This window comes from Astatotilapia calliptera, chromosome 6 (assembly GCF_900246225.1).
Source record: "Astatotilapia calliptera chromosome 6, fAstCal1.2, whole genome shotgun sequence".
In the NCBI taxonomy this organism is placed as follows: domain Eukaryota; kingdom Metazoa; phylum Chordata; class Actinopteri; order Cichliformes; family Cichlidae; genus Astatotilapia; species Astatotilapia calliptera.
Genome location: NC_039307.1, coordinates 17175326 through 17203020, shown reverse-complemented (window position 1 = coordinate 17203020; position 27695 = coordinate 17175326). Strand labels below are relative to the sequence as shown.

At 40.6% G+C, this 27695-nt stretch overlaps 2 protein-coding genes across 4 annotated transcripts; both read right to left on the bottom strand.

Moving 5' to 3' along the window:
• Nucleotides 1-197: 197 nt before the first annotated feature.
• Nucleotides 198-5947, bottom strand: LOC113023269 (volume-regulated anion channel subunit LRRC8C). 2 transcript variants are annotated; one of them, XM_026169293.1, is made up of 3 exons: nucleotides 5897-5947; nucleotides 5050-5208; nucleotides 198-2950 (listed from the first exon to the last, which is right to left on the bottom strand). In XM_026169293.1, the coding sequence occupies exons 2-3, from the start codon at nucleotides 5188-5190 to the stop codon at nucleotides 668-670; spliced, it is 2424 nt and encodes an 807-aa protein (XP_026025078.1). In that variant the 5' UTR covers nucleotides 5191-5208; nucleotides 5897-5947; the 3' UTR covers nucleotides 198-667. The 2 variants fall into 2 exon arrangements, with proteins under 2 accessions (XP_026025078.1, XP_026025080.1); XM_026169295.1 differs by lacking the exon at nucleotides 5897-5947 and adding an exon at nucleotides 5364-5412.
• Nucleotides 5948-8213: 2266 nt separating this feature from the next.
• Nucleotides 8214-25493, bottom strand: keap1b (kelch-like ECH-associated protein 1b). Of its 2 annotated transcripts, none has more exons than XM_026170674.1 (7): nucleotides 25366-25493; nucleotides 20549-21742; nucleotides 17832-18077; nucleotides 16111-16787; nucleotides 14770-14975; nucleotides 11701-11877; nucleotides 8214-10871 (listed from the first exon to the last, which is right to left on the bottom strand). In XM_026170674.1, exons 2-7 carry the CDS (start codon nucleotides 20852-20854, stop codon nucleotides 10630-10632), a joined length of 1854 nt encoding a protein of 617 aa, XP_026026459.1. In that variant the 5' UTR covers nucleotides 20855-21742; nucleotides 25366-25493; the 3' UTR covers nucleotides 8214-10629. The 2 variants fall into 2 exon arrangements, with proteins under 2 accessions (XP_026026459.1, XP_026026460.1); XM_026170675.1 differs by lacking the exon at nucleotides 25366-25493 and adding an exon at nucleotides 24573-25359.
• Nucleotides 25494-27695: the final 2202 nt, after the last annotated feature.

Here is a 27695-nt window from a genome sequence, read left to right as displayed (position 1 = left end):
ACACTTTTTTTGTTCCACTTTACATTTCTGTGTCATCTACTGAAGTAAAAATCAAGTTTTGTAAAAATTAAATGTAGATGTGTTTTTACACATTTTAACTTAATAAAAAAAGATTCTATTTTCAGGACAACACATAAAAAACATTTTCAAAATGTGAAAATCAAAAAATATGAATCATTTCATTATGACTGCTTTTAAATAGAGTCTTTAAATCTTTTTTTAATGGATATGCAAAACTGGGACAATTAGGATTTCCACATTTGTCCACAGATGTGTTTTCCCTACTAGAAATACACAGTGTGGTTTAAGCTGCCTGGAGAAAGCGTGCGGGAGGCAGCCTTCATGATGTCCACTTAATGCAGTTTGCGGTTTGCATATGGCACAATTTGACATCACATGGACTTTGTGCTAGGCACCTGGTAGATTAAAGACCGTCTGATCCAACTGTGTTAGACCTTTGTGTTCTCACAAGCACCTCTTTAGGTCAGTCCTATGAAAGTCTTCAGCTTTAGAGTTACTGGTTCTCTTTTAGTGGTCAGCTGTGGTTTGGGTTTTCCTTTTGCTTCTCTCTGAAAAATATTTGGATCAAAAATGTTTTTTCAAGCTCACCCACCACTCTTTAATTAGAAAACACAAGTATGTGACGAACAACCTTAGCTCCACACACTCAGCTTTTATTTAACTTGCTTCTTACATCTGATGGCAGTTGATCCAGCAGGTTATCTTCTACTATCAGCCCACTCAGCAGGGGACAGTCCCCTATCTCCTGAGGTAAGTACTCCAGACGGTTTCCTTTAATATCCAGCCGGACCAGCTGGGCAAGGTTGGCTACTTTTGAGCTGAGGTGTGAAAGGCGGTTGTTACCAAGAATCAGCGTTTTTAGCCTTTTACAGGAGAACAGCTCTTCTGGCACTGTCTCTAAGGAGTTGAAAGCTGCGGAGAAGAACTGCAGGCTCTGCAGGATGTTCACTTCAGAAGGGAGCGAAGTGAGTTGATTGTGAGAGATGTCAAGGTGCCGGAGTTTGGTGCAGTAGAAGAGCCGAGAGGGAAGCTTTCCTAGCTTGTTCCAGCTAATGTCCAGTGTCTCCAAGGTATGCAGCTTAGATATATGTTCAGGGATGTATGAGATTTTATTGTGCCATAGCCGAAGTGTCACTAAATGCCTGCAGTGCTGTAAGCTCAGGATCTCCTCCACAGTAGTGAGTTTGTTTTCCTTCAGGTCCAGCTCCTGCAGATTGCTCAGGCTGAAGACAGCACTTGGGATGCGCTCCAACTCACAGCCCACTAATTCCAGTGAAACTAAGTTGGTTAACTTCTTCAGGATGCTTAAAGCCTGGACCCTGACACTTTCATTGTAGATACGCAAGCGCTGCAACTGGAACGCAACATCTCCTATGCTGGAGGGGATCTTTGTAAGTTTGGAGCGAAAAGTGAGGACCCTCAAAGCTCTAAGCTCTTTAAAGGAATCCAGAATGGGACTTTTGGACACCTCGTTGGTTAAAGGACCTTCCAGGTGGAGCTCTTCCAGGCAGTGTAAGGTGTACATCCACACAGGAACCTCTTCTAAATGCTCAAAGGTTAGATATAGAATCTTTAAATGTTCTCTCAGGTGGTTTAGAGCAGCAACTTGGAGCTTTGCGGGGCAGTAGACCATTGATAACTCCTGGAGAGACTCTAGCTTTGCTATACTAGCCGGTATGGTGACATTCTTCATCTGCTCGAGTTTGAGTGATTCCAGTTCGGGAATTTCAAAAACGGTTTCTGGAAGCCCTGGTAACATTAACAGGTGTAGCTCTAGACGGTTTCTGGTGTTCCTGGCTAGACGCGTGCGCAACTTTTTGTCAGTCCACTCGTAGTTTAGATTAAGCTGATGGAGGCGGCTCTCGCTGACTTCGGAAAGAAAGACAGCAAACCTTTTAGAATAAAGAGCATCATATTGGTCCACAAGATGCAGGAGGAAGGCAAAATCATTCTTCACATCAGGTATGTCATTAATTCCGGTCTCCAGTCTGACCTGCTCAAAGTAGTACTCCTTTAGAGGTCGATGGAAAAGCCAGTAGAGGGTATAGATACGCAGAAGTCCAAATACGGCCACAAAGCAGATATAGCAGTAGGCAAGCTTGGAGAAAAGATGTGCTTTGTTGTGGTTACAGCAATAGATATCAAAACCAGTCAGCTCAGGCGGAACCAAACACTGCACAACTATCTCAATGTTAGGTACCAGCAATGCGGTGTAAATAATAATCAAAAGAAAATGGATGACCTTTACTGACGTTTGCAGAACGTACATGTGGTACAAAATGTCTTTTTCCTCCACATGAGTTCGGAGCTTCTTCACCTTTTCAAATAGAGCTTTGGCTTGCTCTCCTTCCTTCTTATCCAACAAAGAGAGGGTAGACTTCGGTTCTGCACTTTTCTTTTCTTGATTAGACTTAACAGAGCAGGAGCGAAGAAGGCCCACAGTCTCCTCCTCATCGATTTGTCCTTCTGTGGAGCCTTTAGTCATAGTGTTCCTCCTCCAGTTGACTAGCTTCTCCTCGCCTCTTTCCTCAGAAACTTCACTCAGGGCTCTTGTGGTCCAGGGTGAGTCAAAGCACTTGTCAAGAATGTTGACAAAGAGATCAATTTTAGAAGATGTCCCAGGAAACTTGAACCAGAAGCTGCTTGTTACCATGAAGATTATGGTGTGGATAACCACGAGGTACGGAAAGTACTTTGCATACCAGTGAACAGACCTCTCATAGCAATAGTTGTTGACGAACACGTATTGATGAATGTCCAGATTGTTCTTCCGCCCAAACACCTCCACTATGATGGGGCTCGCCGGGGTCACCAGTGTGTTCTGCAACTTCTCATTGTCCCCATAACTGCTGATGTTGCTGCAGTCAATTGCTTTTGGTGTTGGACTGGTGAAGTGGCTTGGCAGGCATGCAATCTTGTCTTGGGTGAGCTATAAAAAAAAAAGAACATAATAATATCGTGATAAAAACAAAGCCCGGTTCACTTGTTGGTACTCAAGTATTTCTGACTGGAGAACAGCAAGGCCTAAACTAATCCGCTTGTTCTCACTCTCAGGCGTAACATAGTCACGATTTGTCAAATCCCGAGGAGTTCCTGAGGAAGGCGAAAGGTGACCTTCCGCATTCTTATGCTACGTGCCAGGTTATGGATGAAATCTAGCAGAATGATACTCCCGCGGTAATACACGTTCCAGCCATGTATTCCAGCCCTAACCCTAACTCTATCCCTAACCTCAACCAGCATGTTAGATAGTGTTTTCCAAAGTGATTTAAGTAAAACAAACGCACACGTGTAGATTCATTCCAAACGGTTCTCATGTTTCCTCATTTTTCTGATCTTGTAATATAGGGACGTGATGGGTTCCCGGAAGTGTAATATACTGACAATTTATCACTTAGTGTATAATGCTACGCTTTGGGAGTGATGAACTAACAGGTTTCACCTTGCGCGTAAAGCCTAAATGCACAAGCTAAAAACTGCAGATGATAAAATCAGATAGGGGTTTAAAAATACACGAAATCCTCCGCCCTTTGATGCGTCATCAAACAGACGAGCAACAATCAGAAACTGGCTTATACTTTCCAAGCCATGACATCAGACATGACACTACTTGGAGGGATGATCCATTCCACCTCTTCATTTCAGAGTAAAAGTCACTATTAACATGCTGCTGTAGGAAAGCAAGAAAAATCCATCACCAAAGCAGAAGATTCCACTGTAGTGGAATATTTTCTTTATTGTTTTTTAACGAGATTTTGTGCTGCTGCAGATGTTAATGAGCACAGCGTGTCTAACAGCACTAAGTGAAAGGGAGATTTAATTCTGCCATTTCAATTTTTACATTTAATTGGATTACCTATGTCTGAAGAAGAAATCACAACACTAAAATCCACAATTAGAAAGTGCTTCGCAGTCTGGATAAAAACAGATGAAAGAATAAAAGTACATATTTATACTTACAAACACACAGTCTTTCATTCATTCCTACATACACACTTATGTATACACATATGAGAAGAACAAAAGGCCAAAAATAATTAATGGCTTTATTTATGGCCTTTTGTTATGAGTATTGACTAGTTTTTTGTTAGCAGCCTAGCTGCTGTATTCTAGGCCAATGGTAGACGGGCTAAAGCAGACTGAGAAATGCATGTGAAAAGTGAGTTAGTTATAACTAACTACTAACTACTATGTACTATGTACAAAAATTTCTTCATTACTGGTAGATTTTTAAGATATTTCGTAAATGAAAGAAACCAGACTGGATAAACTTTGAGTTGTGAAAATTTTGGTCGAAAATAGCAGATGATTTAATATTTTTAATTTAAAATTAAATGTGTGTGTTACACCATCCTTGTAAAGGTGGTGGTTATATGTTTAATTGCTTGGTTGAAATCCATAATTACTTTATAAATGTTACACTGACAGAAGTAATAAATAATAAATATTCTAATGAGTGTCAGACTATAGAGAACCCCTTTGGTTGCTGAATTATTTTCACACATTCAGTTTCGCCAAACAGACTGTGTAGATGGTGCAGCAATTCAGACAGCTTTGTGACCAATTCTTTTCATGAATGCGTCCCCTGTAATGCCCCTTTGTTGTTGGTGTCTACGCTTAAACAACAATTTAGTACAATTAGAGGAATAAACTGATGCTTCTGCTCTGAAAAACACAACAGTTAGAAAATCTGCAGTAAACAAGTTGTGATATTTGTATGTTATTATATCTGATTAGCGCTGACTACACTGTAGTCCCTTTGCTTTACTTTGGTGCTATTTTAATGTGACACAGAAATGATATTCATGTGATGAGAGACACACATTAAGCAGCCAGTTTGTGATCTGAATGTGCACAAAGTGGGTCAGGAGAAACAAGTTCTTTCAGCTGTAGTGCATGCATTTTTGCGTGACTGGGTGGCCAGATAATGCAGGAATTATCATGGCATCTACAATGAGACAGACAAGGTCAGCGATGACTTGGTTTTACTTTTTGAAAACTTATGGACACAAAGTGTAGACACCTTACCTGCAAAGTGCATCCAAAGACTCCAATCATGAGCATAGCAATGCACAGATACTCTGTGAAAACATCCCACCATGGCTTCAGGACCCTATACTTCGAGCTGGGCTCTGTGCCGAGGGATCTGAATTCACCCACTGGGATCATCCTGGCTGCTGCTCCACACTGATGAAAGGAGACGAAAGGAAAGGAACGAGTGGATTTGAGCAATGAAGCTGGAACAGGCTTTCAATGCAGAGAAGTCTCCAGAGAAAATCTTGTCAAAGGTTTTAAAGTTACATGACACAAAGAACACACATGAGCTTTGGCTGTTTATTGACCTTGAATGAATGGACGCTCCTCCTGCGCTCAAAGGGGGATTCAAACAGGATGAACTAGTCTGACAACAAAGAGAGTCTCTCTCTCTCTGGAAAGAATGGAAACAATTTTGTGTCCTGAAGCCCACCTTAATAGATAAACAGAGAAAGAAGGACAGAAGCTCCACTGTTTTATAATAATACTACTGCATCAAGACGAGATAAATAGCCTGTTAATTTGTGATGTGAGCTGTGCGCATTTGTGCACACACAGGTAACCAAATACAAATCATTGCAGCAGACTTCTGTCTGGCTAATTTCTTCTTAACATCGCTGCTTGTGTTAAATTTGAGGTAAAAGTGGCGTTTCTTGCGGCGTTGTCTTCATTTAACAGCGCAGGTAATTCGTGAACTTCCAAAGCTACTTCCTAAATCAAACGAGTATAACCTCGAGAACTTATCTCCCATTAAGTTTCCACTGAAGTTTGAAATTATCTCAGAAGTTTCGCCCAACAGAGTAAAACAGAAGCAAGCGTCAGCAAGATTAATTTTACATACCTGCGCGCACACAGGATCCTCTGGTGTCCGGTGGCAGTGGCCAGAGTTTTTTCATCACTTTCAGAGGCGCTCACCGGTGTGAAGCTCGCGAGAAATCACGCGGCACAAACAAGCGAGGCTTTCAAAATAAAACCACTGTCAGCGAGCATGTTCAACGCATGTGAGCGCTGACTTTACAGAGGCACACTTCAAGTAATCTATACGTAGTTAATGTGATTACTGCAATTAGTGTATATTTGCGCCCCTAGCAATAATTTAAAATGAGGCTTTATATGAAATTAACCCATAAGACTCCAGACCCATTTTTACTTTCAGGAAAACTAGGAGAGAGTGAATGCTAAAACTTGAACAGAAGATTTCTTCAATGTGTAGAAGGTGAGTTAATAGATCAAAGTGTATAAACGGACATTTCTTCACCTATCACAATACAAGATACCGGTCCTAACAATCAACAACCCATAAACCCATCAGAATGCAAGCACGTGGTCTGTTATCGTATGACTTTCAAATGATAAGAAGGCATGGTTATTAAATAATGCTCCTGGTCTCACGCAAGACAAAGCAGGAACAGCCTCCTTATTTTTCAGCCACACCTCGATTAGTGTTGCGTAACCTTGACATTTTTGTAAACTCATGCTGTGGTAATATTCGGGAGAAGAAGGGAAGAGAGGAAGTTACCGCAGTGACTTTCTTTCCGCCCAAACTGAATCACAAAGTTATCATCCTCCTGTGTTTGACGTGCATTTCTTATTACAATCTGACGTCGGGTGTTAAGCAGAAAAGTTTAGAGGCCTATTAACTGCTTAAATTTCCATCTGCAATATTTGAAAGATATTTTCTTCCAACGAGAAACTGATGACGCAACTGTATATCTTCAAAGATTCTTTTTTAAGTCTGTGTTTTTTAGGCCTGTGTTTGCCAAGTCTTAATACTCTTGTAAGCCCACACAATACTTCTCGGTAGTGTAAACAGTGGTCTACCTTATCCACCTGCTGGGTTTAGCCAGGAAATTAGATGTGTTGGGAGGTATCATGGGTGGTCGGTAAATGACATACCTGCTTTTGACTCACTGAAAAACACACTAGAAAGATCATAAAAATGAGACTTTGCACACTAGTATCTACACGCACACTTTATTAGGTGCATCTTGCTCATACTGGGCTGAAGCTCTTTTTGCCATGTCCTAATCCTTCATGGCATAGATTCAAAAACATTACTCAGGCATTTGGGTCCTTATTGATCACACCTTCACTGTCAGCTGCACGTCCATGATATGAATCTCCGGTTCCACCACATTCCAAAGATGCCTTATTAGATTGAGGTCTGGTGACTGCCGAGGCCATCAGAGAATTGCAAACTCATTGTCATTTTCAGGAAACTGGTTTGAGACTATTTAAGCTCAACATCCTACAGGTTATTCCACTAAAATCAGGATAATGTCGAAAATGGGTACACTTTGGTCATTAAGAGATGGACATGGTCAGAAAGAACGCATGGGTAGGATGTGGAGTTTAAATGACGCTCAGTTGGGGCTCAAAGTATACACTTCACCATCACGAGCAGCCTGAACATAAATAGAAAGCAGGATTGCTTGCTTACATGAGATTCTGACCCCACCACACAAATTTTGCAGCAGAAATTAAGAATCATCAGAGCAAGAGAGGAGAAATGATGTGGGTTTCTGCTCTTGTTCCCATCTGCTTCAACATTTCGCCTCTACTAAAGATACTCTTCTGCATATCTTGGTTGTAACAAGTGCTAAATTAGTTACTGCATCAACAAGTGTTTTTTCCTGCTAATTTGACATTTCCTCTTTTTTGCTGTATTCCGTGTAAACGCTAAAGGTGGTTGTGTTGGGGGATATCCCAGCACATCTGCAGTTTCTAAAAAAAATTCGCCTGGCCCCAACAGCCACACCACATTCAGAGTCACTTAGAATCATCTTGATGACATTCACTTTGAACTTCAATAGGCCACGCAGACCATGTGTTCATGCCCGAATGTAGTGGGACGCTGACACGTGATCGTATGATTAGATAGTTGCATTAATAAGTAGTTAATCAGATGTACCTATCAAAGTGGGCAGGGAGCATCCATCTTTAGCAAAAAGCGTAAATTGGTAACTTTATTTTAGGGTAAATGTAGAAATAAAATACAAGAAGATATGAAGGCGCATTAGCTCCCTCTAGTGGCCACTAGTGATTTGAAAACAGCACAAATGAACGTAACATCAAGAATAAAAAACAGGAAAAAAAACAAACAAAACACACACAACCCAGCAACTATCAGAACTAAAATTATTACATGACTACAGCAGTGCAATAAACACATTTTAATTAACAGTGCATTACTGTACAGGGTAGGTCTTGCTTGGGGGGAGAAATGTACAAAGCAGATGCTTTTAAATATTTTCATCTCTAATCCAAACACTGGACAGGGGGGGAAAGGTCCCTTTCAAGGTGAAGCGTCGGTTTCTCTTTTTTTGTTTTATTTTTTTTGCGTTTTTTTTAAACAAACATCCAAAATCTGCATTAACAGGCATTCCTAGTTTGTTACAATGCATGCTAGTTATTAAAACACTACACCAGAGTCCAATTTAATACAAAGCTGATGTCAGTTTAGAGGAAGAAGAAAAATCACAAAGGACCTGAACAAATAAATAAAAAAGTGAGCTCTGAATTCCTGTACAAGACTTTGTAGAATATCAATGTACAAAACATCACTTAAAAACATTTGTAGCTTAAACCGCTGTTACAAATACATTTTTTAAGCAAGTTCCCCCCCCCCCTTTTTTTTTTTTTTAATCATTAGTATACAATATTTGAACACGAATGCACAAACATGGTCATTTGTGTCTGAGGTCTCAAGGATGTGAAAATCCAAAAAAATTGTTTACTGCGCGCGGGAGGGTCTCATTTCTGTCTGCAAATAGTGAGATGTTTCAATTCAGGCCGTTTAAATGCTACAGTATTGATTCCTCTAAACACAGCCTAAACTAATTTCTTCATTCTGTTGGCGCTTTGCACACCGATCCCACTGGACGACAATCGTGGAGCCCGAGAAGAAGCATCGCTCAGTATTTTACTAAAGTTTCACATTTTATGCAATCAGTTAAAGAACACATTTGTTACTATGCAGACTCTTGTATCAACACTTGAATTTGTCACAGTGGGCCTCATGCAAGAACCACTTGCTTAAAGCAGATCCTTTCTACCATAATCTGAGATGACAATTTATACAATTTGGCAGGTGCATGCACATTTTCCCCCACACCCGTACAGCTGCATAATGACTGCAGTTGAAGGAACAGAAACTCAGCTGCCAGTTTATGATTATACACACTTAACTAGATGTAATGCTCTATAATATGACATCCTGCAATAAATCCTACCTTCATGAAGGTTGTAATTTCTGATTAAGTGGTTCCATAAAAAGGTGGTGATTCTGTGGAAGTGTTATGCACCAAAGTGACAGGCGTTTATTATTTTGCCCCAGTAAGATCACTAAAAGGCAACAAAACAGTAGAAACCCACTGTGAAAGCTGGATTTACTGCAGGACTGCTAGTTTTAGCCGTGCCTACCAAAATAAACCTGCAGCAGAGCCTCAGGTAGTCATGTAAGAAAGGCCAAAGTATTTCTTCTTGGAATCTAACAGCACACGTCATGGTTGGTGTTGCAGGCGAGGGATCACACCAACACCAAATGCCTCGCACAGGCTGTTTGTTCTTGGATTTAAAACTGGAACCACCTTGCCAGCTTGCTTGAAAACCCTCTTTTATATCACAGGTATATTCTTGTGTGTGATCCAGTAATCCAAAATGTTCTTGAAAATATTTAAGGTGGGATAAGAGCTCTGGAGCTGCAGAATCTGTCTTCAGCTTAGATCAACAACAACCGATTTAAATATCTTCCGCGTGCCTTCACAGGCGTCATACAGGATGTCCACTTTAAATAAAAATAGATTATTTGCAAAAAAATGAGTTCTAAACAGATGGTGAGTTTAAACATGTACATTACTACTAAAAATAACAGCAAATAACTGTCATATACAATAAACAGGAGGGAAATAATGGTTCCTGTGCTATATCAAAAACCTGTTACTACACAGTTTTTTTGGACTGCTAGTACTGGATATATCCAACATCAGGAGCTTAAATTCTTCTTCTTTATTTATTTATGTATTCTTTTTTAATGTGCAGATTGTGATTTTGTAAAGAACTATTGGACTGAATTAAGATGGTCTGTATAAGCACGTCAAACAAGCTCTTGCATGAGGCCCACTGTACGATCTTCATCTTGTGGCTCTCTGGGTTAACACTAATTTCCACACAGTGACTCAGCCTGTGCCTTCCCACACAAGCACCTCAGGAGAATATACCGACATAGTGATAATGCCCACAGGCATTGTAATGGCACTTTGATTGCTGCACACACACACACACACGCACACGCACACGCACACGCTACGTTTTGTTTACATAATCGATCGCTTGAAGTATTTCCTTCACCTATCAGATTTAGTTTGCTCTTTAAATGCAATAAAGAGCCCCTGATGACTCATCGGGCCAGTAAAGTGACCTTTTTACTATGGAGCCCTTTACTTGAACTTTACAAATGATGATCTAGCTGAGGGCTTCAAATGCCGCGTTGGAGCACAAAGCTAGACTGTCTGGATCTTATAACGATACTCAATTTAAAGGACCAGTTTTCACAGGTCAGTTTTGAGATGCGTGTCAGTGTGTGGATCGGGTCCTGCTCAGATCTTCGCGTGCATTTGCCGAAGGGTCCGCCTTGCCACTGGTTCTTCCACCGTCACATGCCTGACACTGCAATAAATCCTTTTGGCAGGGCTCCATGGTGACAGCCACTCCCACGCCGCTGCGGCCTGAAGTCATGTGGGTCACCTCTGACCAAGTGTCCTGCTCTGGGTCGTAACACTCCACACTGTCGAGGAAAGTGCTGCCATCGTAACCTCCTGTAAGCACAGCACAGATCTGAGCTATGGATAACAAACACTAAGTGGAGTGAGTAAATAGGAGTTAGTTATTGCTACTGTGACTCATAAAAACTTAAATATTTACATTTTATAGTCACAAAAACTGAACAAGTTACCCAAGGTTAATCATGCCTTGCAAAATACATCTAAACACTTAACGGTTACACTACAAAGAGTTTTAATACGCAGACACATTAAAAAGAAAGCACACCCTGTTTCTAATTTTGACTTCCTAGGTAAACACAACATCACATGACATATTACACACTCTGGCATTATTTATTTAACACAAACTGAAACGCAGAAGCAGTGTGTGAAAACCAAAAAAACTAAATAAAAACAAACAAACAAACCTGCAAAGACGCAATTGAACAAACCACAAGACAACCGTCCATGGTGGTGAAGGCGTTATGATATGGGCATGTTTTACAGCCACAAGACCAAAGTACTGTTTACCAAAGTATTCTAGAGTCAAGTGTGAGGCCATCTGCCTGACAGCTGAAATTTGGCCAAAACGAGGTCATGCAACAGGCCAATGATCGCGAGAACAGTAGCAAAGCTACTAAAGAATGGCTGAAAAAGTAAACAATGAAGGTGTTGTAATATCCCAAAGTCCAAACCTCAACCTGAATGAAATGCTGTGGTGTGGTGCTCGTGACCTAAATGAGTACTGGCTCACACCCAATGATTGTAAATGTGGGAGGTGAACAAAATAATTGCATTGATATCGGTATAATAATTAAAACATATTTTGTAAATCAAATCGTTGCTTTTTTCTCAGCAGGCTTCTACGAGCTACATTACTCACCCAACACATAGATGCGTCCATGCAGCGCAGTGACTCCCAGAGCACTGCGTCTGTGCCTCATGGAGGCAGCAAAGCTCCACGTATCGGTTTCTACATCATGGCGCTCCACCGTGTTCAGCTGGTTGGTGCCGTCGTATCCGCCCATCACAAAGATCTGATTGCCAAGTGCACACACGCCTAAAAGAAAAGGTCAACTGTTTCATTTATTCAAACTAAATGTGGGCAGACACATGTAAGCACATGCCAGAACTGGCTGAAGAAAAGAGTAACGTCTACGCTACGGTCACAGGTAGCTTTGTTTTGACTGCCATCATAAAAAAAAGAAAAAAAAAAGGAAAATACAATTAAAACTCCAGGCCAACCATGTATTTAAGGACACACAAAGAAAGGCATACACACTCCCCACATAAGTGTTTTGTTTTTCTTTAATGCGTTTCTTGATTAAGAAAAATCATTGCCTCTGCCAATGAGGTTGTGTTTATTTTAACACTTGTGTGAGGGTTGTAAAATGTTACCAATCCATTCAAATTTGGCTTACATCCACCATGATCTTAAAAGGTCAACATAATGATTTATTTGCTTAAAAAAAAAAAAAAAAAAAAAAGAAGAGAAAAAAAGAAAAAGAAAAGAAAGAATCCTTATAACTTAGAAACTATGATCCTGACAAATAGGGCTGCACGATTAATCGTTAGAAAATCGCAATCTCAATTTATACTTATGTGCGATCTTATTTCCAAATGACAACAATTAAAAAAAAAAGAAAAAAAAAAGACGATGACTGTACCGCATTTTGATCCGGGACGTAATCTGCATGAAAACAAGCGCTCACTCTTCCTGCTCAACAAATGACAAGGGCGGAGCCTTATACCACGTGATACAGAAGCTGGCTGCTAAAATTGGCAGGGAAAAAACAACGGAGAGCACGTCAGGGATGACGAGAAAGTGACTGGAGAAAATCCGTCCCGGTCAACCACCCAAACATCAATAATGGGAACCTTATACAGCGCTTCCCTATACCCGTCGAACTCCCGCAGGCACAAAGAAATTACGGAGGCTATCACTTATCACCTGACCAAAGATATGGCTCCCATCAACACTGTGCAAAACGAGGGATTTAGGAAAATGATCAACACCCTAGACAAACGAGTGCCGTCCCGCAACTATTTTTCTATTGTTGCACTACTTGCTCTATACACGCAGTGTCGAGGAACGGTGGAGATGGAATTTCAAGCAGTACAACATTTTGTGGCAACAACAAAATGTGAGACATTTGTTGTTTTTATGTTTATTTATTGTTTTTATGTTCAGTCTCAACTGTTACGAAGTTGATGTGCAGTTAATAAGTGCAATAAATATTTATACTGGAAAAGAAAATCGTGAGAGAATCGTGATCTCAATTCTAAGCAAAAAAAAAAAAAAAAAAAAAAAAAAAAAAAATCGTGATTCTCATTTTATGCAAAATCGTGCAGCCCTACTTACAAATGTGGTGTGTCAACATAAAGATTTTAATTATCATGTCAAATTTGACCTCTTCAAGGTCAACACACAGATCTGGAGGTCATAGAGCTATTTAAAACATTTAATCATATAAGGTATGATCAATGGAGATTTTAAAGATAAAATTTTCTTTGGACTTCTGACCTATGTTTTTATTGTCAACATTTAATTTCTACTGCACTACAAACATTTTTTTTAAGCAAATTGAAAACTAACGAAATCCAAAAAAAAAATTTAAAAATGAATGAATACAAAACACAATACTAATCCCTTAAAATTTAAATAGTGCCCAAATGGTGAGGTGCTTGGGTGGGGGGATTGTGCTCGGAGTGCTTCTTGTTTATTGACTCTGTGCAGAGACTGACAACATAGCAGATTTTGCCCACTGTAGCAAAGCCAAAATATCTCATGGACACCTTTATCCTATCACACACAGTTTAGAAGATGGATGCTGCCAGAGCAATGACACTCATTGGTTTGGGAAGTCCAGTTTCAAAACCTCAACCTGAGCATTTTTACCATCTCCATCGGTATGTTTTGAAACCAGAAGTGAGGAGTTATCTCTGGATCTCTGTATGTTTGATTTAGTCTGAGCTGAAACTAGCGATTGAGCCCTAATAAGTCATGAGGAAAGTTCACTGAGATCACAGAAAAAAGTCGCTTAGGGCCATTTTCACTTAGATTTCTATTCAAATGGAAGTCTTTTTACAAACAGATACATGATTTACATGATATCGAAGTTTGACTGACCCACACAATCACTGAATTTCACACAGGTTTCAAGTAACAGCATTTGATTGTTAAAATATGAGAGTTTTTTGGTCACGGTTGACAGGACACGCTGTTCAAAACTGTGGACAGAGCGATAACCAGTGTTGACATGGTCAGACCTGTTACCAGTCGTTAACCCCAGATGCACGTTACAAAACACACCTTCTTCCTTTTATAACTTATCGCAGAAGTTAAAAAAGTAACACAAAACTAAGCTTACCAATTTGACAAAAGGGGCCACAGTCACGCTTCTGTTTATTTTACACCAAAATATGGACAATAAGTAACAATAGTAACAAGTAACAATAAGAGTACTAATAAGCATCCATACATAAAGACTTCCTGCCAAAGTCTTGGGTCTGTTCTCTAGATATGAGTAATAACTGCTGAGGTAACTAGTTTCTTCCCAGAGTCCAGTTGGATTTCACATCTCAAAGCTTGCCAAAAGACGTCAATAAAATGCCTAGATATTTTGGCTTCACTTTTTCCATATACACTCTACTGCAAGATTATTATAGGTTCTGTCTAATTTCTCAATTGTTTTTTCTTTTTTTTTGAGAAATGTTGCTTTTTACCTGAAATCTTTGTTTATTTGCTTTGCCTCACTATTAAGCTGCCCTTGCTGTCTGGTTTAAGTACTGCTTGGGTCTACCTAGCAAAAACAGGAAGGTCTGCAGGGGCAGGAAGTCTTGCAAATCTTTACAAATCACAGGTGGAAAACTGCACGGGCAGTTGTGTAAATTGATTGTTTTTCAGAAACGTTTTTCATCATTAGGAGGCAGCTTTACAATTCCTTCTTACCAGCTCCGGAGCGGACCGTGTTCATCGGAGCCATGGTCTTCCACTCATCCTTCTCAGGGTTGTAGCACTCACAGGAACTGAGCCGGTTGGCCCCGTCGAACCCCCCCACAGCGTAGAGCAGCCGGTTGATGACCGCCACACCCACACCGATACGTCGTGTTAACATCGGGGCTACCAGCTGCCACTGATCCTGTTCTGGATCATACCTGTGGAGAACCAACACAAACTAAGAAGGCTACATAGTTTGAAAAGAAAGTAATTATCGCTATATTTCCGAGCTTTAAATTCCCGTTTTCTTTTTGCCAACTAATAACATTAGTCAGTTTACTTATCGGGTTTCTAAATCGCAAATGTAACCAACTCTTGTAACTAATCATCCCAATGAATGAACCACTGCCAGGAGTCTGCTCCACAGATTCATTAGTTTCATTCCTCAGTATCTGTGGTTAGCCGTTGTGCTACAGTGCGTCATATGTGCTTTCGGATGTTACATGATTGTTCAGACTGGCTGGACATGTTCCTCTTTCACCGAGACTGTGGGCTACCTGCGTAAGATCTTCTATTTTAGGAACAAAGCCAACTTTTGGGTAAAGTTTCTGCCTTGAATTAAAATGTTCGTAATCCCAGTTTTAAATGGGTAGCAGTGAAAAATCTGGGGCAGGTTTATGTCAAGGTTAGTCAGAGCAAGGCCAATACGGCACCTCGGATATTTCTCATGGGACTTGATGGGCTCTCCGCTTCCCTTTTTGTTATTATTTATTAAAATGTATGTTGTTAAGTCACTGTTCATACCCAACACCAGAAAGCACCTAAACAAAGCTGCCGTTTCACAGGTGTGGATTAAAAGCTGCATCCGGCAGGATTATCTCAAGATGTTAAGCAATCTGAGAAAGAATGAGTATTAGTTCTTCTTGATCTGGTCATATAACAATGTTCGTACAAGCATTTCGTGCCAAGCTTAGATTGAGAGAGAAACAAAAGGTGTCTTGTTTCTCTTTTCAATTGTCACTAAGTTTAATATTACAAAAATATTTCCCTGTAGACTCAAACACCCTCACAGCAGCTTTGTGTGATCTAAAAATAAATTGCAGGAAGTAAAATGTTTCCAGGAAGTTACCCGATTACTTCTCTTGACAGACACAACCATAAGCCTTTCATTAAAATGACCTGTGCTGACCACATACTGTAATTGTTACTTAACTATTCAACCAGTAAAAGACTGCTGGTTTTCTTTCTACATTCAAACACACATAATTGATAAAAGAATAAATTCAAAATAGGCAGAATTGGTCTGTGTAATAAAAGTAATACCATCTTCCATTATTAGCCAACTTGACTTACCTTTCCACACTATTATGATGAATGCACCCATGTGATCCACCAACTGCATATACCATGCCATCGATGACCCCGACTCCGATTCGGTTCCTGGGCACGCTCATGGGTGCACACGGCAGCCAGCAGTTGTTCATAGGATTGTAACAGTCTAAAGCGTTTGAGTCCATGTTACCATCAGGCGCGTTGTTTCTTCCACCAACAGCATAGAAAAGCCCACTGATCACACAGGCGGCCAGGCCGCTTCGGGGTACCTGCAGGTCGGCAAGCCTCAGCCAGGTTCCCGTGCAAGGGTTGTAAGCCTCCAGGTAGCTGAGCGACTGACGGAAATAACCCCCTGCTGTGTAGATGAGCTGCGGCACCTTGGGAGTTCTGCAAGAAATCACTTTGGTGGGTTTGTGGAGGGTGAGGTCCTGGAAGATCTGAGCCAGGTAGTCTTTACACTGTGGGTCCCAGTCCAGAGACTGAAGTTGGGTCTGCAGGAAGTTGGGGGTGAGGGAATGGCAGCGGACAGCCTGGAGTAAGGCTTGGACATACGGTCGCCTGTTCTCCCGGTCATATCGCACCCAGGCCACGCATGCCTGGAAGACTTCGGACTCACAGCGCACGTTGAGCTCGTCGCGGCTGATCAGGTTGACCAGCTGGCAGTGGGACAAGTTGAAGAATTCCTCTTGGGTTGCTACCTGGAAAGCAGGAGTACAGATTTAAAGTAACTTTTTATGATACACGTGTTGTTAAAGAATAAAGTACCTGGTGTGAGTAATTACAACAACTGGAAAGATTTTTCAAACAACTGATTAATATTTCTGAGCTAAAAGTTTCCAGACAGCTAATGACAGCTGCATAAGTCCAAAATCCAGACATATATGACTGAATGGAATCTAGACCAGCAGCAAATTCTCATCTAATTTTCTTACCTAAAGTAACTGCTGGATCAATTAAACTGTGCACAGTCTGTTCCAAATACAAACAGATTTATTTTAAATTATGGATCAATCATGTAATCTTTATCAGTTGGTTTTTGCTTATTTTGATCAATTATAACATAACGGTGAGGACAAAACAAACTCTTGCAACAAATAATCTCTTTCTAACAAAGGAAAACTGGTTTCCTACCCTGACAGCCACAATATATTTAAAAAGTCAAATCTCTGGTGAGCAGGCATGTATTGAATATTATACCATTTATAGGTTTTAACCTCACAGACAGACATGTGACACGTCTTTGTCATAAGCTGGACCTACCCTTGATCTTATCTCCTTATGAGGGAGAAATATTAACTGTCCTTTCATTTCTTGTACTGTGTTGTATCATCATCTTTTGCAGTCAGTTATGCTTCAGCCACCAGTAAACCCACATAGATACTCACAAGTCATCGTGACTCATAGCTTGAATTCTCTTGGCCTTCTTGTGAAGAGAATTCAAGCTATGAGTCTGCCAGTGGACTCATAGCTTGAACCCACCAGAAGAAACCACAATGCAGCAAGTGAAACATTGTTTACTCAGACCTCAAAACACTTTACACACAGATTTCCTGCCCCAAAAACTTGAACAGATTTGTAGAATGTTTAATTCTTGATATCTAAGTTACAAAATCATTACTTAAGCGCCACAAATTAGGAAAAAACAATTACAAGGAGTGGCTCCAACTTCATGTGCAGCCCAACAATGCAGTTCAGTGATTCTAATGAAAATGCTTTCATTCGAGATGCTATTTAAGCCTTACCTGGCTGAAGTTCATGTAGATGTATTCTCTGGCCTTCTGGTGGAGCTCTGTGCAACCGATCTGCTCTGCAAAGCTGGCAATGCCAATAGCGTTGCTGGGGTCAAGCTGCTGGACGAGGAAATCACAGCAGGCCTTGACCACGCTGTCTATCTGGTACATGACAGCACCATTCATCACATGGATGACACACTTCTCACCCACAGAGATGCTGGCTGTGTAGGCAAACTCTATCAGTCTGTCCATTACCTGAAATGGTGAAAAGACACAACGTAAGGGGTTGGACTGTGGGAGGTCAGTGCACAGATGAGAAAATTAGAGCGAGAGAAGCTGGAGAGAAAAATTATTTAATGCTATGCTAAATTCTGGAAGGAAGGAACCCAGATTAGCATCTCACAAGCTATCACGTCATAGATATTGTTTCGATCACACTCTATGTGAGCTCAGTAAACACCCAACGCAAGTAAAGGAAGTCAAGATAAAACTGTTTAGCCACTGTGCATACCTGTTTTACAGAGAGAGAGCTTACTTTTTAAAAAGGTGGAACTTCAGTCCTGAGTACCATAGAAAAATATTTATGCACTTTTACATATGACTCATAATTACTTTGAACATATTATTTGCTCATGGAAAAAAAGATTAAAAAAAAAAAGAAAAGAGAGAAATGCACTCAATCCATGGGTACACACATTTTCCGAATATAAATTACATGTATTGTAAAAATGTTTTAAGCACTTCAGATAAAGACATTAACAATCATAAAGTGTGATGTAGAAAATGTAAAATCCAAATATGCAGTCATATAGCAACAAGGAGGAGTCCTACAGAGCAACTAAAAAGGGCAGGCATCGTAGCAAACCCTCCAAGATGCTTGGAATAACCCATTTGGTCAATAATCAGTGTGATGTAAGGCTGATATTCATTTAGTTTTGACTTTTAATTGCACTTGTACAAAGATAAATGATAAAGAAAAACAGTGGATGGTGTTATCTATAAAGGTATGATCATCTGAGTATGGTTTTAAAGCAATTCTGACTTTCTGTTTCACTTTAAAGCAGTGCAGGATTTTTGTGGGAGTGGAGCCATTTTTTTCTAACAATGCTGGAAAAGCCCATTGTGGTATACAGCTTGGTTTTAAAGTTACAATTCCCATACTAGAGCTGGGCGATATGAGATTTTTTCATATCACGATATGTTTTTTTCATTTCAGGCGATAACGATATCTATCACGATATAAGCCAAATAACTATATTTGTAAGATTTAAATGTGCCGTTGCTCACAAGTAAAATGTGAAATAATCAGCAGCTTGTTTTTAAATATTTATTTCCCATAATAAGTTCAACAGGGTAGATGTACTTAAGGAACATGACTTTTTCAGATAAATAAAGGCAAATATTGCAAACTACACAAAAGGCAGCCGCTAAAGCGTTTAAGTTTCAAAATAGAACAAATGAAACAGACTAAATTGTCAATTCCACTTAGAAACAAAATATTAATTCTAAAAATAAATCTTAGTTTGTTTTACAGAAGAACAGACAAAACTGACTAACTTTTGTCAATATCAAATAAACTGAGAACTAAAAGGAAATTCTCAATCTCTCCTTGTTGTATAGCTGAGCTTTTCAAACAGTTTTAACAGTTACTTTAGTCTGACAAAAGCCGAATGACGAATTAGCGCTTCCAGTCAGAGACTGAGGCTACGTCCACACGTACACGGGTATTTTTGAAAACTGAGATTTTCCGTTTTCGTTTTAAAAAATAATCCCGTCCACACATAAAGGCAGAAATGAAGGAAAACGCTGCTATGAACATGCCAAAGCAGCAGGTGGCGCTAGATTCCTAACCGTGCAGAAATATTGGCCAATCAGAACTCTAGAAGCCTCGGTGGGAAAAAGTAAACAAAGCTGCGGCATAGAAGCAGAACCGAGTCGTATGTGTGGAGGGACAGTAACTGTGTGTGTATGTAAGCATTTAAACACTGCAGAGAGTAGAATTAACAGTATTGTAGAAATTCATTTCACCGAAACAATAACGTGGCGCACAGTGTGACGCATGCACCAGTTTATTGTATTTCCAGACTTGCTTTCGGCACAATTTACAGTGCACGCTACTCTGTTTTTTGTCAGACTTGAAATAGCCGAAATACCTTCCCACTACGGAACTTCTATGGCTCTTCCGTTCGACAATCTCTCCGGCGTTGGAACCATCATCTGTTTTCTCTTCGGTCACGCTCGGTTGATTTTTCTAGTCGGCACACTCATTTCCTCCATTACGCGCTGGCTCCATTACCCGCTGGCTGCTTCCCAAACAAACACACGTGCGGCTTGGCACTTGTGCTGTACGTAACAAGTCACGCGACGTGACGCTGCGGCTGTGATTGGTTCGGCTCTGCGCTACTGAATTTGGATTGGCTGACCTTTTTTTTTTTTTTTTTTTTTTTTTTAAGAGAACAAGAGCGGCGAGGTCTATCGCGATAGCTTAATTTCTCTATCGAGTAAAAGTTATATCGCGATACATATCGTTATCGTTCTATCGCCCAGCTCTATCCCATACATACTGGATTTTCCTTGTAATAATGTGAGGCCGGTTTATGCTGAAAGAGGAGTAACTCGATTCCCATTTAGTTATTCGGAAGTCAACAAATAAACACAATACTACAGCTACATTTAAATGAGTACAAATCAAACAAAACATTCAGGCAAGGATAAAACAGACTAACCTTGGGGTGAATTCCTTCGATGGGCACCAACTCCATACCGCACTCCTTCAGGCCGTTGGTGAACATGGCCCTGAAGACCGGGGACGAGGAGGCCAACACCACCTTGTGAGCCACAAAGTCCACCGCCTCCAGGTCCTTGTAGCGCACGCGTAGCGTGACGTCGCACAGCTGCCGCTCCAGCCGCAGCTCGTTCATGATGGCGAAGGCGGCTGACGTGTGGCTCTCGAGCGTGTAGCTGAAGACGCGGTGACCATTGCGCGTGGACGGAGTCACCAGCGCTTTGTATTCTGTCAAACACTCCGTCATTTCCTACCCTTTCTCCTCCTCTTTGGTCGCCTTCTCAAGAACAGTGGATGGCGTTATGGGGCATCCTTGCACCACATGCAGGCATGGGTCGAAATAAAAGAATTTAATTTGAGGAATTTGGTAGACAGCCAAGCAGAAAGCTCCAGGCCCTCCTGACTTTTCTATGAGTAAAAGAGTTATGTCTGGTTTATAAAAACATGGGGATTTCCTTGCTATGTTCAGTACTTCAGTCCAGCCATTCGCCCCATTATGGCATTACTAGAGCGTTGAATGCAAGGCTGCCACTCATGGCTGCATGTACTAATATATGCTGCAGTTCCAACATAATTAAAATGCCTTGAATTAAGGGTCCCTCTGGTTTTGTTTGAAGGTTAACTTTTCAGAGAAAGAGTTAGAGAATAGCAGGCAAAGTAAGAACTGCTCCAGACTCAGATCAGTTGTTTGTGTTGGCAATACAGTTGCTTTCCTTTCCACTTCTCTATTATTTCAGCAGAAACGTATTAATCATACCCAGCAATATAAACAGTCAGTTTGCAGTACGTCTCTGTTATCTTGTCTTCCTCTGAGCCTTCTAATCAAATATATTTTGACTGCTCAAAAAGTCTTCAATCAAACAACTCAAGAGCTGTGCCAGATTCACAAACTGTGCAGATCAATCTTGCACAGTGATAAAAAAATAAAATAAAATCTATTGCTTTGTTACAAAAAGTAATAATCAAAGCTGTCTTCAAAAGAGCTATTCAGAGTCCGAGACTCTAGGTGAGGCAGTTGAGCCTTTAGGAATGAAGTGGTAGCGGTGTTTCGTTGTTTTCTCTGGAGAAGCCTTCCTTGAGGATGCCCACCTATTTGTTTGTTTACTTACTAAGAAGCAGTTGGTTCAGCTGACAGCTGGGGAGAGAAAGAGAGAGAGCATGTGTTTGTTTCATACTGATAAACTCTGCTTCTCTGCTCGGTCTACATATGTACATCAATGCCTTGCATAGCGAGTGATTCAGCACTATTCTTTACCTATGAACTCATACAACAAAACTTTATCAATGCAGTGACACATAATTCTCTGTCATTCTTCCTCATGCACTCCACTTACAGTCAAGGCTTTGTCTTTGTAACGATGACTATGCAGCTCATTAAAAAAACAAAAAACAAAAACCATCTTCTGCTTTTATGAGTCCCAAACTCTAGTTCTCTCTATCAGTCGCCAATACTGATGCACGGATCCAGTTTTGTTTTGTTTTTTACCCCAGTTCTGATACGACACGATTACCTCAACTCAACATACAATAATAAGGTATGTGTTGGTACTGGGTACCAATCCAGGAACAGTGTTTATTTAATACACTGTATTTGAGTAACGAAAAATACTTATCAGGCTTGATTTAAAACATTGCTTTACTAATTCTGTTTGTAATCCAAGACAATTTAAAAAACAAAGGGAGTACTACAATAGCTGTAAGGGCTTATCCAACAGGTGCTCTTAAGTAGGGCAGATGCAAAGTCAGGCTACGTCCACACTAATGTGTTTTGAAAACGCAGCGTTTTCTCTCCGCTTTGACCTCCCGTCCACACTGAGACGGCGTTTTCCTCAAGAAAAAACGCAGCATTTTGAAAATGCTCTCGAAAACACATACATTTCAAAGAGCTGTCCCGTCGCAGTGTGGACACTCGAAAACGCAGACTTTCTAAAACGATGACGCATTTTAGTCATGTGATGCAGTCATGTGAGCAATTAAACAAAGATAGCCGAGTGCATTATACAGCAGTTGTTTTGATTGCTCTCAACTTTGACAGCCCTAAAAAAGATTAATATCAGTTTGTACATGCTCCGGATAGCTTTTCTTCAAATTCTTTAGTTCTCACTTGCTTTTGCGTGAAAATGACTGAAAATGCTAGTGTGGACGCCGTTTTCAAATCTATCCGGGCTAGTGTGGACGTAGCCTAATGCGTTTTCATTTGTCATGATAGTTTCTCCTTATCTGGCATCGCTTCACACACAGGTAGTGTGCACAGCTGATAAAAGACAGGGTGAAGTGAAACACGCAAAAGAAAAACTGTTGGTGAGGAACTCAAGTGCCTGGAATCCTACCTATTACTTTCAGTACTTTTAAAAGTAAAAAACGTCCACATAGAGAGGCTAACAATATAAGCAAAACAGCAAGTAAGTGTAAGTGAGTGTGTAAGCAGCAGCTAGGGAGTGCTGCTCATTTTGAAGGACAACGCCGTGACTTAAATTAGGCTTTAATTTAACAGGCCAGCATGAGTAAGTGTGCTCTTGCTCTGCCCTGTTGCCAATCCACTGGGGGTTTGAACAGAGGGAACAGTTTGTTCAAACCAACAGCAGAATCCAAGTACATCCATTGCAGCATCTTCCAGACATGTTTAAACCAAATTAGGCTAAGAAAACAAAACAATCTTTTAATCAGAGTCAAGAGGTACTTTTATCGGAGTAATCCAGGAGGAGGAGAGGGCTCTGGCTCTGCAGACTGGCTTACAAACAAATACTTCTACAGGTAATATGTGGGATCAGATCCACTACGTTGAACCCGTTAAGTTGAAAATTTAATGCCTTCATTTTTATTCCAATCCCACTTCTTCTTTTCAGAATATGAACTGCCTGCAACATTGACGTACAATACAAGAAACATGTGGTTAATGTCTGTTTGGAGCCCTCTGATCAGGAAGAGTCTGAATTACTCAGCAACAATGCTGCTGTGAGGGTTCAGTTATATAACAAAGCACCCGTGAGTTGTGTATACACACCAACACAAACGCACACTGATCGTTAAGTGAAGCATTGATAAAAGGACGCAAAACAAAAGGCCAGGTTCTATGACCTTGTAGCTTTCCAATCTGCAAATAGGTTACCGTGTTCTTTGCAATCATTAAAGATTAAGGGGGAAAAAAACCCAAACTCAGTTTGAGAGTTTTTCATCTTACCAACAAATGGGAACACGTCAGTGACCATGATGGAACTCGTCATGAGGAAGTCAGCCAGTTAAGCTCGCTGTAATATGAAACACACCGCGATTCACATTTACTGCTGTGCTTCCCCCCTTCCAGGATTCTGGGTGAAATAGTTTCACAGGAGAACATATTGCTCAACTCGCCCACTTTCCACAGCAGACAGAAACGACTCACTGACAAACAAGCTCTCCAAGTCCCACACTATACCTGCTGCATTTCTCTGACATTTCATCAATAATAAAAACACGTTTTTGGGTATGATGAATGCGACAGGTATAACTGGGTCCAAGCCACTCTAAAGACAGTATCTGTTGTTGAATCAATCAATTGATGAATCAGCTGACAAACACTGCACGTATTATGATAACATTTATTGTTAAGACATTTTATAACCTACACATGTGGGAAATCCTGAAATTTCACATGCCATAAGCCAAATGACTCCTAGCAAACATCTGGAGGGTTTTACTCCTCTAACATGAAAAAACTTGTTCATTACAGGTTCTAGAAGTGCAATTAAACTGTCACTCGACGGTGACACTAAACAAGGAAGTTTCAAGGAGTTGGCAGCAGTAAATCCTTACTAAAGGACGAACTCAAACAGAAACTGAAAATGTCCAGTATACATCTTTAAAAGACGAACGTGAACGATAAACCAGCGATTTATGCTGATGCTGCTAAAAATCTTCCACTGCAACCCTAATCTTGACAAGAAAGTTGGCTCATCAACAGCACAGTAATAAAGATGCACACTCACCCCTGACAGAGACCCCGCACGTCGGTTTGCGTGCCACCCTTCAGGCCTACAGGTCTTGGGTGTCTTACAACAACTGGAGGGACTCTACAAGTTTAACAGTTTGATCTGAGCTACACCTACAGCTGTGTCAGCGATTTTTATTTTATTTTGTGCTACAAAGCCAGCAAACGCAATCGAGCCAGAAGTGAAACAAACACAAGTACAGAGTCCAGCGCGTTTCTCGGGCATTTTGGCAACCAGCTCTCTTCGGTGACTCATCGTGAACTCTTCACCGAGCAAACAGTGGAACTGGATGTACCAAAACATGACCCAGAAGTGAAGCCAGTCCTTTACATAAACCCTGATGGACTTGGATTTCCGCGCCATTTACCTGACATGAAGAGCACACAAAAAGCCACCGTGTGTCCTCTACGAGGATCATTTCTGAGCTTGCGTTTGTAAAACAAAAATAATCCACAGACCTGGCATGCAAAGGTAGAGGAGAGCAAGAAAAATCGGCTGCAGGTTTCTGGTGGATTTGCAACGACGGTGAACTCAGAAGGTCTCACGATGAAAGAGCCGTAATCCCCATCAAAACAACAAGTCAAACGTTTCGGAAACAGAGCTGACAGCAAAATAGGCTCCTAATAATAGACAGTAGAGTAACGGCTGTGAGCCGAGCTCGTAACAAACGTGCTAACAAAGCGGTATCAAAATATATTCTTGCTAACCCGCCCGCACAAAATCCAGATATGTCCAAACAACTGACATTAATCACTAATGGCTCCTTAAATTTGGAATAACAGAGAATTACCGTAGTCTAGAACAATTCCTCCATCGCGGTCTGCCGAGCCCCGAGCCACACAGAAAGGAGGGGAAAGCTGTAACTCAGCGTGACTAAGCATTGTACCGGCCTCATCTCGCCTTCACAATAAGAGCTCGCCACCAAAGCGTTGGCCCGCCTCTGTTTATTACTAATGGCAGACAAACGCTCCCCGTGGGAGGGGGCTTTTATTGAGAAGGAATTCTTAAAACGAAGGAAAAGCTGGGCCAATTTTTGGCAGGGAGCCAAAAACTGCAGCATTAACGTCAATCAAAATCTGTTATAAATACCATATAGAGGATAAAACTGCAAAACAGGTACTTATTTTAGCAACTTAAAAAGGGATCTCATTATGAGAAAATAACTAGAATAATGCAGTAACACTGCTTTAAAACTGTATGAGTAATTGTTGAAACCCCAGCAGGAAATTACTAAACTGGCATTGTTTAACGATCACTATGTTGCTCAGACATAATGGTGTGTGCTCTAGAGACATGGTTATAATGTTCCTGCAGTTCTGCTTTAAAACATGAATGACTCCTACATAGCACAGGAGCTTGGGAGGAATGTGTTTGCAGTGCTGACACACCACTAAGGTTTTTTTCCCCTCCTTCCAAAACACGTAATTCAGGTCACAGAATTTGATGTTCTGCCTAAAAGCCAAAAGGTGGCACCAAAAGCTAACTGTGAGACTGCAAGCATAAACATTCACTTTTGAGTTTACTCCCGTGGAACGAGCTGCCATAATATAACCAAGACATTTAAGCCCTGTTGCTCTGCAACCACAGTTCACCACTCATCACATCAAGCAGTCCATGATAACATTCCATCTATACACCTTAACGCTGAAAGGACTGGCAAATCCTAGATATGAAATGACAAGTCATGATTCATACACCACTTAGAGTTTCCCCCAAGACTCTGTTGTGTGTCTGCGTAAAGATCCAATCAGAGGAAAAAGCTGAAGTAAGCCTTGAGGCACCAAACTGCTCTTCTAGATGGATGCTTCCTATACACCGATAGTCCAAGTGTTGGTTAAGAGTGCACTCACACTTGGACTATCAGTTCCCCAGCTCTGTAATTTCCCAAATTCTGCTAGAGCAAGGAAAAGTACAGGTTTTTCATTTGTGCCTGTGGCATCAAGGGACTATCAAGGGTCTTAACTTATAACAGCTGAGTTTGTTGCAGCAGAATGGAAGCCAGAGTACAGGAAAGATTCTCTGACTTGTTGACCTCTGCCAGGAGGCACAGTTCTCATGGATAGAGCAAACATCTGGAGGAACACCTGCACTGTACAAATCATATCAGAGTTATTCTAGCACCATCAGGAAGGGCTTATGTCTATAGGCCACAGAAAGTAAAAATCACAAGAACATATCTGCTATCTATCACACTAGGCATGCTTTGCATTGTTGACATTTTTTAACAGTGGCCTGACAAAAAAAAACAACAACTGAAAAACAAGTGAAGAACTTAACAGCTTCTTTTAGCTTCATGCAAATCAACCAACAGTCTTTACCAGATTTGCATGTTAGCATTAAAAACCATGTCTTCATAACTGTAACTTTGGCAGTATTATAAGACAAATGTAGACATAAATGCAGGCACTAAACAGTTTTCTTGCTATAGGAGCTAAATTAGCTGGATACATAACAGCTGTGTAATTTTTCCTTATTTTAACTATAGTCGATGTAACAGGGCAGCCCTTAGCAGCTGGAAACACAGTGAGACAGACCAAGGCAAGTGTAGTGGAACAAAGTATTTATTTGCTCTATGGCTCTCCTTACAACAATTAACTTGTTGAGCTTCTTCACAGCACAAAAAATCCATCCTCTAATGAGGAACTGGCAGCCTTAAATATGTTCAGCTGTCACAGACTTAACCATTATTCCACTCTCAGGTAAATTCTTAAATCCCAACCTTCCACCACAGTATACAATATATCAATAAGAATAAATAAATACATAAATACATCTTCACATTTACATATTAATAAATATTTCACACTTTAATGTTACCCCAAACCCAATATTATAAAAACCCAGAAACCCAAGCACAAAAAGATTCACCACACTCTCTTTACCAATGGTCTCTCCCGGAACCTTTAAATGGTGTCTGGACCCCAGGGGAAACATTTGCCCAAACACCTTGAAGAAGACACAGGCAAGAAAGGTGAGTAATCATTAACTTACAAACACTTATTTGCACCACTTTTATCCCTAGATTTCACACACACATTTGCCTTAGTTTTCCTTATTGGTAAACCTTAATCACAATCTCAATCACCATTCTTCTCTCCTGACAGACAACCACCACATTCC

Excerpts from the sequence above, each read along its gene's own strand:
- LOC113023269 (XM_026169293.1), bottom strand. The coding sequence starts at position 5,190 with ATGATCCCAGTGGGTGAATTCAGATCCCTCGGCACAGAGCCCAGCTCG. Across the intron at positions 2,951-5,049 it reads TCTTTGGATGCACTTTGCAG|CTCACCCAAGACAAGATTGC; the intron begins GTAAGGTGTCTA and ends TTTTTTTTATAG.
- keap1b (XM_026170674.1), bottom strand. The coding sequence starts at position 20,854 with ATGACGGAGTGTTTGACAGAATACAAAGCGCTGGTGACTCCGTCCACG. Across the intron at positions 18,078-20,548 it reads TCGAAGGAATTCACCCCAAG|GTAATGGACAGACTGATAGA; the intron begins GTTAGTCTGTTT and ends TCACCATTTCAG. Across the intron at positions 14,976-16,110 it reads CATCATAATAGTGTGGAAAG|GTATGATCCAGAACAGGATC; the intron begins GTAAGTCAAGTT and ends GGTTCTCCACAG.